This window comes from Leptonychotes weddellii, chromosome 14 (assembly GCF_054177405.1).
Source record: "Leptonychotes weddellii isolate Sample4059 chromosome 14, ASM5417740v2, whole genome shotgun sequence".
In the NCBI taxonomy this organism is placed as follows: domain Eukaryota; kingdom Metazoa; phylum Chordata; class Mammalia; order Carnivora; family Phocidae; genus Leptonychotes; species Leptonychotes weddellii.
The window spans coordinates 48087133-48102704 of NC_138382.1; the positions used below are offsets into that span (position 1 = coordinate 48087133).

A 15572-nucleotide genomic window follows, 5' to 3' on the forward strand; every position below is an offset into this window, starting at 1 on the left:
GGGGAGGAGGGAATGCACTAGTTATAAATTTTATCCCAAAGCTCTCACAGAAGCTAAGTAATCTGGGAAAAATGAGGATCTGAATAATACACAGATTAGATAATCCAGAACTAATTGATGGAAATATTCACTCATTTATTCAACATATTTATTAAGTGCCTTCTATGTGCCAGGCATGTATTAAGCCCTGAGCATGTAGCAGCAGACAAAACAGACAAAAAAGTAACATATATAGTATGTTAGATAATGAAAGTGCTATGGGAGAAAATAAAGCCAGGGAGAAAGCTAAGGAGTTATCAGCATATGCATGAATGTTTTGGAGAGGGCAGAGTATAGTTACTATTTTATATAGGGTACTTAGTCTTCACTTAGTCTGAGCAGAAACCTGAAGAAGGTGGCAAGCCAAACAGATCTCTGGGGAATTAACTTTCCAGACAGAGGGAATGGCATGAGTGGAAGCCCTGAAACAGGAGTAGGCCTAACTTGTTAGTTGAACAGCAAGTCAGCTAGTGTGGCTGATACAGTGTAAGTGAGGAGGAGAGAATAAAAGGACATGAGACAGAGAAGTAGTTGAGTGCCCTCATAAGCCAGTATAAGTACTTACAATGAGGTATGGAAAGCCATTGAAGAATTCAACCAAAGAAGTGATGTGATAGCTCTTTTAAAAAAGACTTACTTGTTTGTTTGTTTATTATTTATTTATTTGAGAGAGAGAGAGAGTGCGAGTAGGGGAGGAGCAGAGGGAGAAGGACAAGCAGACTCTGCTCTGAGTGCAAAGCCAGATGTGGGGCTCGATCCCAGGACCCTGTGATCACGACCTGAGCCAAAATCAAGAGTCAGACGCCCAACTGACTGGGCCACCCAGGCACCCTGATGTGATGGCTTTTAAAACAATCACTCCAGCTGCTGTGTTGAGATTATACTATAGGGGAGCAAGGACAGACCCAGGGAGACAAATTAGAAGATAGTTGTAATAGTGCAGGTGAGAGATGATGATGGCTTGGACCAGATAGAAGTAGTGGAAGTGGTGAGGAGTCGTCAAATTCTGTACATTTTTTAAAGGTAGAGCCAACAGAATTTGCTAATATATTAGATTATAGGATATGAGAGAAAGAGAAGTTAAGAATGACCCCAAAGTTTTTGATCAGACTGACACAGGCTGGCTCCGCTATTAAAAGAGACATTGCTGATACCAAATGGGAAAACAGAGATTCCAAAGGTCACACATCTCCTTCCATCATCAGTTCTGTGGTTAGTATTTCTAGTCTGTCCTTCTGGAGGCCGAGCAGAAATCAGCCAATTGTTTGTCCATCTGTCAGTTCCTCAGACTGAGTCCTGGTGCCCATCCCTATGATCAGCACTGGAAAGCCAGGAAGTGTGCTGTGAAGCAAAAGAGCAGTGAAAGTATGTTGAGAAGCAGATGGTTTAGAAGTGGCACACAGCTTCATGTATGACTTGGGCAAGTCTTTTCCCTCTTTGATCCCTAACATTCTGTGTCTAAATTTGCTTTATGTGGTTGAAAACCTGCATCTGTTGAGAGGCAGAGGGTGCTAAATTTTATAGCATTTGGATCCTCATGTCAGGACAGAGCCAGCTTCCTAAAGAGGATGATGAGGTGCCCATTGAGTTGTTGGGTAGCAATAAATGCTGTGACATTCCCCTGTTCCTCACTCACTGCTCTCTCTGTTAAAAGCTGTTAGGGGCCACAGCCATAGAAGACAAGCTGCAGGATGGTGTACCTGAGACAATCACCACCCTGAACAAAGCCAAAATTAAGATGTGGGTCTTAACTGGAGATAAGCAAGGTAAGGGGGAGCTCCTCACTTGACCAGTCCTCTTCTCTGTCCACCTTAGCCATTTCTTTTATTTTGCATCTTCTTTTTTCCTTAGCCATTTATTTGACAAATACCTTATAATCCAGGTCAAGTCCTTACAGGACACCTTCACTCCTAGTCTTGTACACAGTTTTCTAAGAGTATATTTTATGCTGGATTCTGTATTAGGCAGTGGGGACACAGAGATGATTCAATCAGACATGACCCCTGTCATCCAGGAACCCACAAGCTAAAAACTTTGGAATTACCTTTGACTATACCCTCTCTGTTGTCCCAAAGATTCATATCTCACCGTGTCCCACCAAGTCTTCTGAAGATGCCCTTGACTATGCCACCACCCTAGTTCAACCTTTGTCCCCTGTTGATTGTACTTCTGCAAAAAACTTCTGATCGCTGTCTCTTGTCCTTATTGATTTCAGTATAGCCTACTTACAACTATCAGCTTAATCTTACCAAAATATACTACTTTTATATGTTATTCCTCTGCTCAGAAACCTTCAGACACTTTATGTGGTAAAGTCAGACTCCACTGTCTGAGTTCTTGATAATCTGTTGCTACTTACATATAGCATCCTGATGTGACCGTTATCTTTAGTGTCCCAAACAATCCAGTTCCTACTCTAGGGCCTCTGTTTGGGTTGTTTACCCATTTGAAATGTTTTTTCCTTCCCCTAAACGAGTCTTACTCATCCTTCAGAGTCTTCTCCCAAGAAAGTTTCTGTGACTTTCTATGCAATCTCTCCTCTGAATTTTGATACCACTTGCAGTGAGGGTTCAGGATTTAATTTTTGTAAATTTTTTTCCTTAGTATGAATTTAGTCCAAATTCCAGAGTTCTTTTTTTTTTTTTAATTTTTTTTTAAAAGATTTTATTTATTTGAGAGAGAGAGAGAGAGAGAAACAGCATGAGAGGGGAGAGGGTCAGAGGGAGAAGCAGGCTCCCCGCTGAGCTGGGAGCCCGATGTGGGACTCGATCCCAGGACTCCGGGACTATGACCTGAGCCGAAGGCAGTCGCTTAACCAACTGAGCCACCCAGGCGCCCCAAATTCCAGAGTTCTTGATGTAAAGAAAAGGCCATAACCAAAACATATCCCAGTCCCCCATAAAATCTGGCATAAAAGCAGGCACAGGGAAATACATGCTGACTGTTTGGAGAAGTGGATACAGAGTGGAGTTGTTTTAGGAAATAGGGGAAGGCCCTGTTGGAAGGCTACAGCAGAATGGTGCGGGCTTCAGCGGCACATATACTAAAATTGGAATGATACGCAGAAGGTTAGCATGGCCCCTGCACAAGGATGCCATGCAAATTCGTGAAGTGTTCCATGTTAAAAAATGAAAGAAAAAGAAAGACGAAGCCAGAATGATCCTAGTTATTGATAAGTAACTCACAAGTCTGTACTAGGCTGACCGTTCCTGTGTGTTTGAATATGGTCTCCACTGACTCATGAAAAACATACTTTGACTGCATGCATGGCCAGTGTGGACAAATGGGCTCTGCCGCCCACCCTTAGTGCCTATGTATGTATACACTTTTGTAAAGACCCTGTCCCAGCCAAAATGTGGCCAGTGTTCCCCCTTCCCTGCAGAGACTGCTGTAAACATTGCCTATGCCTGCAACATATTTGAGGATGAAATGGATGGGATGTTCATCGTGGAAGGCAAGAATGATGAGACTGTTCGGCAAGAACTCAGGTACAGATGGGAGAACTGCCACAGCTCTTCATTTAGTATGACCCCCACACTGTCAGAAGGAACAAAGAAGAAATGCAGAAGGGGAAAACAAAAAAACCTAAAATATTTGAGATAATTTTGTGAAGAAGCTTTAGGGCTCAAGGAGTTGGAGAAGTGTGGTGTGTGGACGGTCAGGGACCTGAGACAATGGCATTTCTCAGGAGGCAGCCGAGTTTGAGATGCTGGCTGGGGCTTTGTAGAGGCTCTGTGTCTACCTTGCCCACTTTCATTCTGGGACACTTTTACTTTCCTAAGCTCTGGGGCTTTCAGTCAGACATTAACTACTACTCTTGGCTTTCAGGTCAGCAAGGGTCAAGATGAAACCTGAGTCTCTACTGGAATCAGACCCAGTAAACACTTACCTCACCACGAAGCCCCATATGCCCTTCAGAGTGCCTGAGGAGGTGCCCAATGGCAACTATGGCTTGATCATCAATGGCTACAGTCTGGTGGGCAACACAGAGCTACAACTCTATTCTTTTCTCCCAAGGAATTTTTTTCCTAGGTCCAGCCCGCTTCAGGGAAATTTTAAGACCCCTTGTCTATTTCATGAGTCACCTTTTTCCCCTCTCTTCTGGTGCCCTTTCCTGACAGACACTTCTCCCTACCTTTCTCTAGGCAGGAATAACGAAAGAGAAGCCAAGGGCATGTTCCTTCCTTATCCAAATTCTTCACTACTGATGTGGCCTATCAGTTAGGGGAAGAGCGAAAGCAAACAGAACCAGGTCCTCTAAAAAGTCACTTGGCGTTATAGCCCAGTTAACTTATTTGACCCAGTGAGAGAGGCTGACCAGTTTCCCATTGGAGGCTGGATCAGATATGAGGATGCCTAGCACTGACTTGGGGACTTAGCCTCCCTTGGGAGTGGAGCACCTGGGAGCCACTGCCTGACCTATATAGTACAGGAGAGTATGGATATGTGGAAGGGTCTAGGAAGATCCTGTCCTGAGAGCCTTTTTGGGCAACCTGAAATGTGGGTGTGTCCTGGTACTGCAGGCCTATGCTCTAGAAGGGAACCTGGAGTTGGAACTGCTGCGAACAGCGTGCATGTGCAAGGGGGTAATCTGCTGCCGAATGACACCCCTTCAGAAGGCCCAAGTGGTAGAGCTGGTGAAGAGGTACAAGAAGGTGGTGACGCTGGCCATCGGGGATGGGGCCAATGATGTCAGCATGATCAAAGGCATGTGAGGGATGGGGGACAGTAACCTCCAACCAAAGGCTTGCCCTTTCCTTCCTCCATGGGCAAAAACCAACCTGGGTGGCACTGTGTTGTTGGTTCACACTCCTGCATATCATATGTATTGTACATTTATAATGTTTTACAACCTCATTCATGCTCCTCTATACCTGCATTCCCACTTATTTACACCTGTATACATCAGTCCCTATGCAGACACACAATTCAACTTCATGCACTTAACACACACACACACAAATATGCCTTATTCTTATGGGAATAAGAACATATGCATATATTCACAGAACAGGCCATGCAACTACCATACCATCTTTCCAAGATGGTATCAAAGCCTACATAAAAAAACCCTGGGCAAGAGTCATAGTCTGTTCCTTTTTTGAAGACTGTATGCCTGAGCAATGTTAGGCAGAAGACAGGACTGCTCAACCAGGGAATTAGCTGTGAGGCACAATGTAAGGATCTCTTCTCCCCTGAGGCAGTGTTCATGAGAACTTGCCCTGACTCCCCTGGCTGGAGGAGAATAGCCGACTTACTAATGCTTTGGACCAGTAGAAGCAAATGGCTGAAACTAGTTTTAATTTCAGCTGAATGTTGTTAGCTTCTAGCAACTTGTGGTTCTATGAAATATGGACAACATCTAGAGGTCCTGTAGTCCAACCTCTCTCCCCATCCAGGAAACACTAGCAGACATTCTACCCTCGCCTTTAATAGTAGAAAGTGTTCTTGCTCTTTTCCTCACTTTCTAGAACTTCTCTGGTTTTTAGGGCCTTAGGGGTTTCAACTATTCCATTAAGCATTGCAATAGGTATATACCAGAAGATCAATGAATTTACCGTATACTACAACAGGCTAATTAAAACATTTAGGAACTTCGGTCTTACTTTCCATCAAGTATAATCCTTGTTTTATCCAGAAAAAGTCATGTTAGGCCTCTTGAAGAACTTGCTTCTCACTAACAAAGTATGTACATCACTTATTTCCTCCTAACACTTGGATTTTAGCTCTTTAGATAAACTTCGGTAATTAAATATTATGTTAGATTGACATCCATCCTGCATATTTAATTGATGTAAGTGGCTTCAAAAGATAACAAGAAATTTTTACCTCAGCATCTAGAGAGCAGGAAAGAGCCTAGATGGCTATAGCAGGTACAAAGACCATCCAGGATAGCTTTCTAGTACTAGCCATGACAGGCATTCCAGAGTGGCAACATCCAAAAAAAAGTGCAGATGAAGGAGCTGTTTTCTGACAATCCACTAAGGAAAAGGGCAATCCACTCAAGAGAAAAGGCTCCACTAAGTGTATATGCCATTTTGAGCTGGGCAGTGTTTCCCAATGTAAAATAGGGGGTTTGTACAACATGATCTCAGCCTTTCTTTTACACTTCCCAGGCTGGGAGCCCAGCAGACAAGCTCTGTGGTTGAGAAGCTTCTGGGATTTCTTTGCAGCTGCCCACATTGGGGTTGGCATCAGCGGCCAGGAGGGAATGCAGGCCATGCTCAACAGTGACTACGCCTTCTCCCAGTTCCACTATCTTCAGCGTCTACTCTTGGTCCATGGCCGCTGGTCCTATAATCGCATGTGCAAGTTTCTCAGCTACTTCTTTTACAAAAACTTTGCCTTCACCCTGGTGCACTTCTGGTATGCCTTCTTCAGTGGGTTCTCTGCACAGGTAGGAGATCAGGTGGTATTCTGCACTCTGGTCAGCTGGGTCTTCTTTACTCACCCCCACTTCAGCCATCTCAGACCCTTTTTCTTTTCTAGAGACCAGTGTATGACATATTGCCATCCATCCATAAAGCTCCTCACATGGGGGCACCTGGGTTGCTCAGTCGGTTAAGCATAAAGGTCCTCACCCATGCTGATCCCATCTCCTAACCTTACATTTAACCTTAGATTTCCAAACCCTAACTTTTCTGCCTTGGCTCTGACTTGAACTTGACTCCTACCTCCAAAACTCTCCCATAAGATATTTTCACTTTTTACCTGACATGGAGACCTAGTTTCCAAACATAAATAATATGGGGAAATGCTTGGACCTAGGAGGTTTTTTTAGCATCCAAAACAATTTTTATGGAGCAGGCTAAGCCTCAAGGGGCCTCTGAGTTTTGCCAGACAGGCTAGCTATGGTGTTTACCTGTAGCCATACTTCAGACACAGTTTCCCTTACTTCTACTTCCCCACCCCAACACCCCTTCTCCCTGCCCCAAACATACACTGTTGTTGCTCTAATGAATTAATTCCACATTTGAGTATGAAATCTCCCCGACAGTAGTGGGAAAAAGTGGCATCTGGATTTTGATGTTCTACGAGGAATCCCTTTTCCTATGAGAAGTTTTTCAGGGTTCTCAGATTCCCAAGAAAAACAACCTCAGGAATGATTATATTGGGAAATACCTACTACTTTTGTTGCCTTGGGCTCTGGGGGAAACAGACTGTTCAGCGGAAAGCAGTAGACTTATATACCCCCGGTGTGTAACAAAGCCATTTTAGTTTGTGAGAGGTGTATGCATATGTGTGTGTTTTGCTGACCCCTTGTGGCTAGTAAAGGAGCCCTCTGTGGGCCCCAGGATGGAGCACCCAGCTAGGAAAGGGTCACTGAGTCTATTCTACTTACCAATGTTAGAAAATGTCCAGTGTTATAGAAGCTACTGAATGCCATAAATCAGATAAAAGAACCCAGAGGCTTACACGCCTGAGAGTGCAGGGGTAGAGCTAGCATTCCCTAGCAGGCACTCTGGATCTTTTCTGTGCAAGGACGGGCAGTGCAGGTCATGGTAGGGTTGGTCCAAATCAACCTTGTAGCGTTGGCCACAAACAAGCTTGATGTGGCCTTGCCCCAGCCTGGGACCCAGGGTTCTAACTAGAGTAGGACCAAATAGAGATGGGGGTCAGCCTTCTCTGTCAGATTTCTGAAATCCAAATCCTGCCCTAGGTTAGTGTAGTGATGGGTAGGTGGGGGCCAGAAGGGCCTCTCTTGAACCTGGGAGGTAGAGCTGGGACTTTAGAAAAGAGAGGAATCTAAGAAATCTCCTTGGTATTCTCCTAGACTGTTTATGATACCTGGTTTATCACTTTCTACAACCTGGTCTACACCTCCCTCCCTGTCCTGGGCTTGAGTCTGTTTGACCAGGTAAGACCAGCAGCAAGCCTCTTAGTCAGGGCTAAAGCCCCTGGGCCCTTGAGGAGTATTCCCAAGAGTGGGGAGGACAAGACCTGAGTTCTACTAAGTCAGTTGTAAATGGAATAATGTCTAGAACAAGGAAGGGAGCTCATCACCTGGAGAGGTATCATGGATAAAGTAAAGAATCTTCCTCTACAGAGAATAATCATCAGTTTTAGAAATCCAAGTTTTCCTGTGTCAATTTTATTTTTGTAGCGAGAAACATAGAAATTGTGCTTTATAGTAAATTGAGTGTGTATAAAAGGTAAAAGGAAAGGAAATAGAGTTATTGGAGAAAGACTAGGTAAAGCAAGGGGCTTCAAGAAAGGAGAGACCCATACAGAGATAATAATCCAATGCAGGGTGGCCTCGTTGAGAGTCCTGAATGCCAAGCATGAGAATGTGGGTATAATATTTTGAGTCATAGGAGGTCAGCCTATGGGATATCATCTGTCCCTGTCAGAAATTTCCTGGGCATTGGGGATCCTAGTACCATACCTCTCCCTCCTCTTCTATCCCAACCTCTAGTCTTGGGGACAATAAATAGAAAAGAAGCCTCCAAAGAGGAATAAAATAGCTGAAAGAGGACATCATGGGATCATGGTTCCTGGTCTCCATCAGGGTAGGAAGTAAAATTCTCCACAAGGTAGCTGCTAGCCACAGAGCAACAAGAGAGATGAGTTGTGTCCTATGAAGCTTCAACGGGCTAATTCTAGGGATCCACAACCGCTCAAAAACAAGCCCCAAGCTTTGTTATCCAAAGTTTCAGATTTAGGAGATGAAGATGATCCAGTGGCACTCACATAGAGAATCCTGTCACCTGAGTTCACCGGTAGCTATGGGAATGGGAAGAGCATCACAGAACATGGAAACCTCCATGTGACTAGCTGGTCCCCATTGGCTTCCCCCTCTCCTTTTATTGGCTTTTGACACAAAAAAATATTCAACTAAAGGAACACTTAAAACTGGGGACTCATGTACCAACTGCCCCCCATCCCAAGCTCCCATCCTCCCTTCCAGCTACCTCCAACCCTAATTACCCCCCATCTCCCCTATCCTAACTGCTTCCAGGTCCTTACCATCACCTTGACCTTCTCCTAGCTTTCTTCCACTACCTAGATCCCTTGCCTAGAGTATAGGACTTCAGGAAGGGTCTGTGGTCACTGCTCTGTTCTCTGGTTCTACTTCTCAAGTAATCCATGAGGAAGCTCCTAGGCAGCCTGTCAGCAGATACAGTGAGGAGAGAAACTTCTACTCTGATGGAGATGGGACCTTCTATGGAGAGACCCTGAGCCTTCCTCCTTACCCTCTGGTACTTCCAGGATGTGAATGAAACATGGAGTCTACGCTTCCCAGAGCTGTATGATCCAGGCCAGCACAACCTCTATTTCAACAAGAAGGAATTTGTGAAGTGTTTAGTGCGTGGGATCTATAGTTCCTTCGTGCTGTTCTTTATCCCTATGAGGACCATTCACAACTCAGTGCGCAGTGATGGGAAAGAGATCTCCGACTACCAGTCCTTCTCCCTGATAGTTCAGACTGCCTTGCTGTGCGTGGTCACAACGCAGGTGTGGCTGGGGGAGCGGGGGGGAGGGGGTGGGGGGGAGGATTGGGTGGGGAGCCTGTCTGGAAGAAAGGGAAAGAAGGTGGGAGGGAAAGCGGGAAGGGATCATTCTCCACTGCGGACTGGAGAAGGGAGGTGGCTGATATGTCCGAGGTTGTAGAGTATTGCACATAAAAGAGTGCTTTTCAGATTGCCCTGGATACAACCTACTGGACGGTGATAAGCCACATCTTCACCTGGGGTAGCCTGGGTTTCTACTTTTGCATCTTAATCTTCCTGTACAGTGATGGCTTGTGCCTAACGTTCCCCAACGTCTTCCAATTCCTAGGTAAGGCTATGCCCACCCAGTGTGTGGCAAGGAGGTGGGGATAGGGTTGGGAAGTGTGAACCAAGTACATTTGTTTAATAAATGTTCACTAAGCAGTTATTACTGTGTACTAGGCTCTGTGAATATAGATAGGAATAAGACATGGTCTCTGCCCTAAAAGGACTCAAAATCTAACTAGGGGGGCGCCTGGGTGGCTCAGTTGGTTAAGCGACTGCCTTCGGCTCAGGTCATGATCCTGGAGCCCCGGGATCGAGTCCCGCATCGGGCTCCCTGCTCAGCAGGGAGTCTTCTTCTACCTCTGACCCTCCCCCCTCTCATGCTCTCTCTATCTCATTCTCTCTCTCAAATAAATAAAAAAAAATCTAGCTAGGGAAATATTTTACCCTATTAGATTTTCTAAGATATTTTCAAATTTCTTATCTAACTTAATCTTTGCAAGCATCCTATGAGGTAGAAAGGGCAAGAATTATTAGCACCATTTTAGAGACTGAAGGTTTTTAAAAATTAAATTACTCCAATCTAGCTCTCCCAGGGCGCCTGGGTGGCTCAGTTGGTTAAGCGACTGCCTTCGGCTCAGGTCATGATCCTGGAGTCCCTGGATCGAGTCCCGCATCGGGCTTCCTGCTCGGCAGGGAGTCTCCTTCTCCCTCTGACCCTCCCCTCTCTCATGTGCTCTCTCTCATTCTCTCTCTCTCAAATAAATAAATAAAATCTTTAAAAAAATAAAAATAAAAATAAAAAAATCTAGCTCTCCTGGTTCCCAGTCTAGTATCCTTTCTACTGTGGCATACTGCCTTATTGTCTCCCGTATTAATTTCCCTACCTTTCATTCTACTTTGATGGGAACAAAATACAGAGAGGATAGATAATAGATGTAGCTGCCTCTCACCTCTCATCAAGTCACTCATTTTTCCCCTCCAAAACCCTGTATCCCATTTTTGTGTCCAGGCCAATGTTCCAGGATTCCTATAACCTACCCACACTCTCCTGCCCAGCCCAGCCTTTAAAGGCATGTGAATTCCCCGTGACTTTAGCGGTACAAAGGACCTCACTGTAATTCTTCCGCATTTTTTTTTTTAAGATTTTATTTATTCATTTGAGACACAGAAATAGAGAGAGAGCATAAGCAGGGGGCAAGACAAGGGAGAGGGAGAAGCAGGCTCCCCGCTGATCCAGGAGCCCAATGTGGGGCTCGATCCCAGGACCCTGGGATCAGGACCTGAGCCAAAGGCAGACGCTCAACCACCTGAGCCACCCAGGTGCCCCTGCATTTATATTATTAGGAAACTTAATGGTCTCCAAACCAATAATTTCCTTCTTTGGAATGGAGAGGTATCTAAGTTCTAGATGACTGTCCCCTTCCTCTAGGCTCTGGTTCAGCCGCCCTCTCCCACCTCATTGTTTACAGGTGTGGCCAGGAACACTCTGAACCTGCCACAAATGTGGCTGATTATTATCCTCAGCGTGGTCCTCTGTATTTTGCCTGTGATTGGGTACCAATTTCTCAAGCCACTATTCTGGCCTGTCAACGTGGACAAGGTGAGTGGAACAAGGAATCTACCCAGATATAATTCATGGCCCTCTTTGCCTTTGCCTCTGTGGATAAAAACTCTGTCCTCCATGCTCTGACTATAGATTATGGACAGAATTCATCTTTGCACGAGACCTCCACTGCCACCCCCTACCCGGACCAAACTGAAACACACAAGTGCTCGTCGTTCTGCCTATGCATTCTCCCACAAACAGGGCTTTGGGGCCCTCATCACTTCAGGGAAAACAATGAAGGACAGGGTATTCAAGAAAAACAGCTTTCCTTTTAAAAAGTAGAGGCCCTTAGGGAAACCCCAGAGGAATCAGTCATTGCTCTTCCTCCCTTGTATTACACAACTGAATAAGGATGGATTTAGAGCCCCGGGGAAACTAACATAAACCTGCCCTTCTGCGCTCACTCCAGGGGCTCAGCCTCTTCCTTCCCTAGAAGGTTGTGCCCAGGTAAGGCAAGGAAAGGTAAAGAAAGAGCCTCCAGATATCTGTCACAGTTGCAGCATTTCAAGAAAAAGTGACGTCAGGCCTCCCTTCCACCAACCCTTCCAAGTTTTAATCCAGACAAGCAAATATGGAAGTGGTGAGTGAAGAGGGGCAATGTGGGAAAGAGAAAAAAAAAAATATGACCTAAGAATCTTACTTTGGGCCCTATTTCCCACACCCAGAGCAACCATAAACCTTGCCAGGGCCCCACACAAACATATCCCACCCAGACACCCTTCTCAGGTTTATCTGGGGGATTCAGGGTAAGTCTTTTGCTGGCCCTGTGTCTCAAAAGAAGGAGGCAGCTATGAAAAATTGGTCATAAAAAGCTGAAGGAGAGTTTCTGGAACAACAAAAAAAAAAAGAGAGAGCTGGTTCCTGCCTTGATAAGACAGCTCAAGATTTTGCCTTCTTCCCCTCTCGTTGACCCCTTTTACCCAAGAACTGACACCTTTTCAGGCTTCAGAACTGGGAGAGGGAGACTGCCGGGGATGTTTAAAAATCTTTTCTTGAGGGGGTATAAGCCACAATTGATGAACATTTGTCTTCATTCCATAAAATTACTTTGAGAAGAAATTGTATGTACTCGGGAAGTTGTTTTTGAGAAGTTTATGGAGTAATAAATTGCTTATTTTGGAGTGGAGAGATGTGTATGATCTGTTGGATCCCAGTGACAATAACGTCCAAGCAGTATCGTTGGCCCACAGATCCCCACTGCCCTCCCCACCCTCTTTCTCTTCTTCTTCAGCTCCATTGCACTTTTCTGCCCTTTGTTGCTAAACTCTATCTTGGCCTCAGTATGACCACATCCTTTAACCATATAGCTTTATCCCCTTTACACACCTTAAATATTGGTTCCCAAAGATTAGTACTAGGTTCTCTACTTATCTTTCTTAGTATGATTTTCCTGAGTGACTTCATCCAAATGCATGACTTCATTTACCAACAGAAAGAAGATTCTAAACTCTCTTAGATCTTTCTTAGAACCAGATCCATTTATTAAACTGATTTTGAAATCCTTCATTTAGTTCAATCCTAGGAAATTCATACTTAATCCACCAACCTGTATTAATCATTTCCCCCCAAAACTTCACCCAGGATGCTGTCACCATCATCCCAGTCACCCAAGGCAGTGATGGAAATCATCCTATACTCTTCCTCGAGTTTGATGTCTAGTAGGTCATCAAGTAATGTAAACTCTGCCTCTTTATTATTTCTTTTTTTTTTTTTTAAGATTTTATTTGTTTATTTGACAGAGAGAGACACAGCCAGAGAGGGAACACAAGCAGGGGGAGTGGGAGAGGGAGAAGCAGACTCCCCGCGGAGCAGGGAGCCCGATGCGGGGCTCGATCCCAGGACCCTGGGATCATGACCTGAGCCGAAGGCAGACGCTCAACGACTGAGCCACCCAGGCGCCCCTCTGTTGGACTTTAATAGATGTGTTTTACCCATGTGATACTGGTTTTATTTATTTATTTATTTATTTATTTTTTAAGATTTTATTTATTTGAAAGAGAGAGACACAGTGAGAAAGGGAACACAAGCAGGGGGAGTGGGAGAGGGAGAAGCAGGCTTCCCGCTGAGCAGGGAGCCCGATGCGGGGCTCAATCCCAGGACCCTGGGATCATGACCCGAGCCGAAGGCAGACGCTCAACGACTGAGCCACCCAGGCGCCCCTCTTTATTATTTGTTGTTTTTGGTTCCCTCCATTATTACTACTCTTGTTCAGACTTTGATCATTTCTCATCTGAATTACTGCATAAAATCTCCCAACTCACGTTCCTCGCTTTCCCCTATCTAAAGCACCACCAATACTACTTCCAGAGTAATCTTTATAAATAGCAGAATTGATCATGTCAAACCCCAGCTTTGCACTCTTTAGTGGCTTTCCATGCCTTCTATATAAACTTAAAATTTGGAATCTTATTATTGGACCCTCTCTAGCCTTGCCTTCCACTACTGCCCTATCTGTATTCACTCCAGCTATGCCACTTCTGGTCTTCATGTCATCAAACATGTTATGTTTATATCCTACAATGTTTTCCCTCTTATATCCTACAATGTTTTCCCTCACCCCTTTCTACATCTAGCAAACTCCTAGGCACCCTTCAAAACTCAGAATAGTTGGAACTAGATAGAGGTGATGGTTGAAAAACATTATGAATGTGCTAAATGCCACTGAATTGTATACTTTAAAATGGTGAATTGTATTTATGTGAATTTCCCCTCAATTTTTTTTTTTTGAAAGATCATATTAGGCAGTCTCTTCCAAGAGCTTCCCCTAATTCCTCAGTGTGACTTATATACCTGTCCTATTTATTTACTTGCTTCCCTGTGCATAACTCTCTCAGTGACAATCACAGGGCATTGGAATATACTTGACTCCATTGATATACTTGTCTATTCACAGCATATAATAGGACTTTAGTAAATGTCTGTTGAATGAATGAACAAATGAAAGCATATCTGCTTCTCTGCCTGGTTTTCTTCTTTCCTGAACAGCATCACCACCCACTAGCTCAAACCAGAAACCTGGAAGTCTTTCTGGACTCCTCCCTTTCCTTCTTATCCAGTCCATTCTTTACCAAGTTACATATACTCTATCTTAGTAATGTCTTCAAATCTGTCCCTTACTATTCGTCCCCAGTCCCACTGCTTTCATCATTTCTTGTCTAGATTATGGCAACGTCTGCCTCTTTGGTCTCCCTGCCTCTGACTCTGCTTCTTTCCAATCCTTTATCCATACCACAGAGAATGACCTTTCCAAATACAAATCAGATCATGTCATTTGCCAGTTTAAAATCCTTTAATGACTCACTGTAGCTTTTCTACCTGGGTGCTGCCTACCTCTCCAGCTTTATCACCACTTTCTGCATTGTATGTTCTCATTTCTGCCCTATCAACCTATTTGTAATTCCTCAAAGATTCCATTGTCTTCAGAAGCCTCTATGCTTAGGCTCTTTGTATTCTCTCCTCTTAGAATAAACTTCCCTCCTTTGTCTAGTGAATGTCTAACTGCTCTTCACTCTCAGCTTTGGTCAATTCCTCTGGGAGCCTTCACTGACACCCAAACTCCTATTCTGAGTTGGGTGCCTCTTCCTTGCACCAGACCTTCCTTATATTAGACCACCTGTACATTTCTCTTATTTTCAGTTCCCAAGATTTGAATGTATTATCACTCACATGCCTATTTTAGTTGTGATTTACTTCTCTGTCTTCTCTACTAGGCCATGGTGATCTCCTTGAGGAGAAGAATTTTGTTCCATTATTGTATTAAGTACTAGCACTTAGATTGTTAATGTTTTTCAGTGAATGAGTAAATTAATATAATCTACTACTTTTCATTTGTCCTAAACTTGCCTCTTACCCTGTCCTTTCAAGATGAATCTTATCCTTTGGTATCTAATGCTCAGTTATACTTTCGGGGTCTGTTTTTATGAAAGATGGCCACTCATGGTCTCCCTTATAAGGCATTTGTAAGAAAATAATTTGGACCTATGGTATCCCCCAAAGCTCCTGAACAATCAGCATCCTCTCCTAGTGGTTTATGTACATCTTGGGAGATATGAGTCTCTATCTCTGCTGAGGATCCAAGACAGCACATGCCACATTCCAAACTGAGGGGTGAGATGACCACACAAGACTTGGAAAAAGGGAGTGTAAAATCAAGTATGCAACTTTAAATCACCTCACCCACCTTGAGAAAAGGGCCAGAAATTCAGACA

General features: G+C 44.3%; 1 protein-coding gene and 1 non-coding gene across 2 annotated transcripts in view; both read left to right on the forward strand.

Moving 5' to 3' along the window:
* The window catches only part of LOC102738628 (phospholipid-transporting ATPase FetA-like), an 84167-nt gene extending 71492 nt beyond the window's left edge, over window positions 1–12675 (forward strand). The window contains exons 18-24 of the mRNA XM_081803136.1: window positions 1694–1805; window positions 3422–3527; window positions 3868–4015; window positions 9250–9495; window positions 9681–9819; window positions 11228–11358; window positions 11455–12675. Coding sequence (XP_081659262.1) covers window positions 1694–1805; window positions 3422–3527; window positions 3868–4015; window positions 9250–9495; window positions 9681–9819; window positions 11228–11358; window positions 11455–11646 — 1074 coding nt within the window. The 3' untranslated portion in view covers window positions 11647–12675. The remainder of the gene's footprint in view (window positions 1–1693; window positions 1806–3421; window positions 3528–3867; window positions 4016–9249; window positions 9496–9680; window positions 9820–11227; window positions 11359–11454) is intronic.
* Window positions 3059–3165, forward strand: LOC115937046 (U6 spliceosomal RNA). Its single transcript, XR_004072385.1, has one exon. It is a non-coding gene; the product is annotated as a U6 spliceosomal RNA (small nuclear RNA).
* Window positions 12676–15572: the final 2897 nt, after the last annotated feature.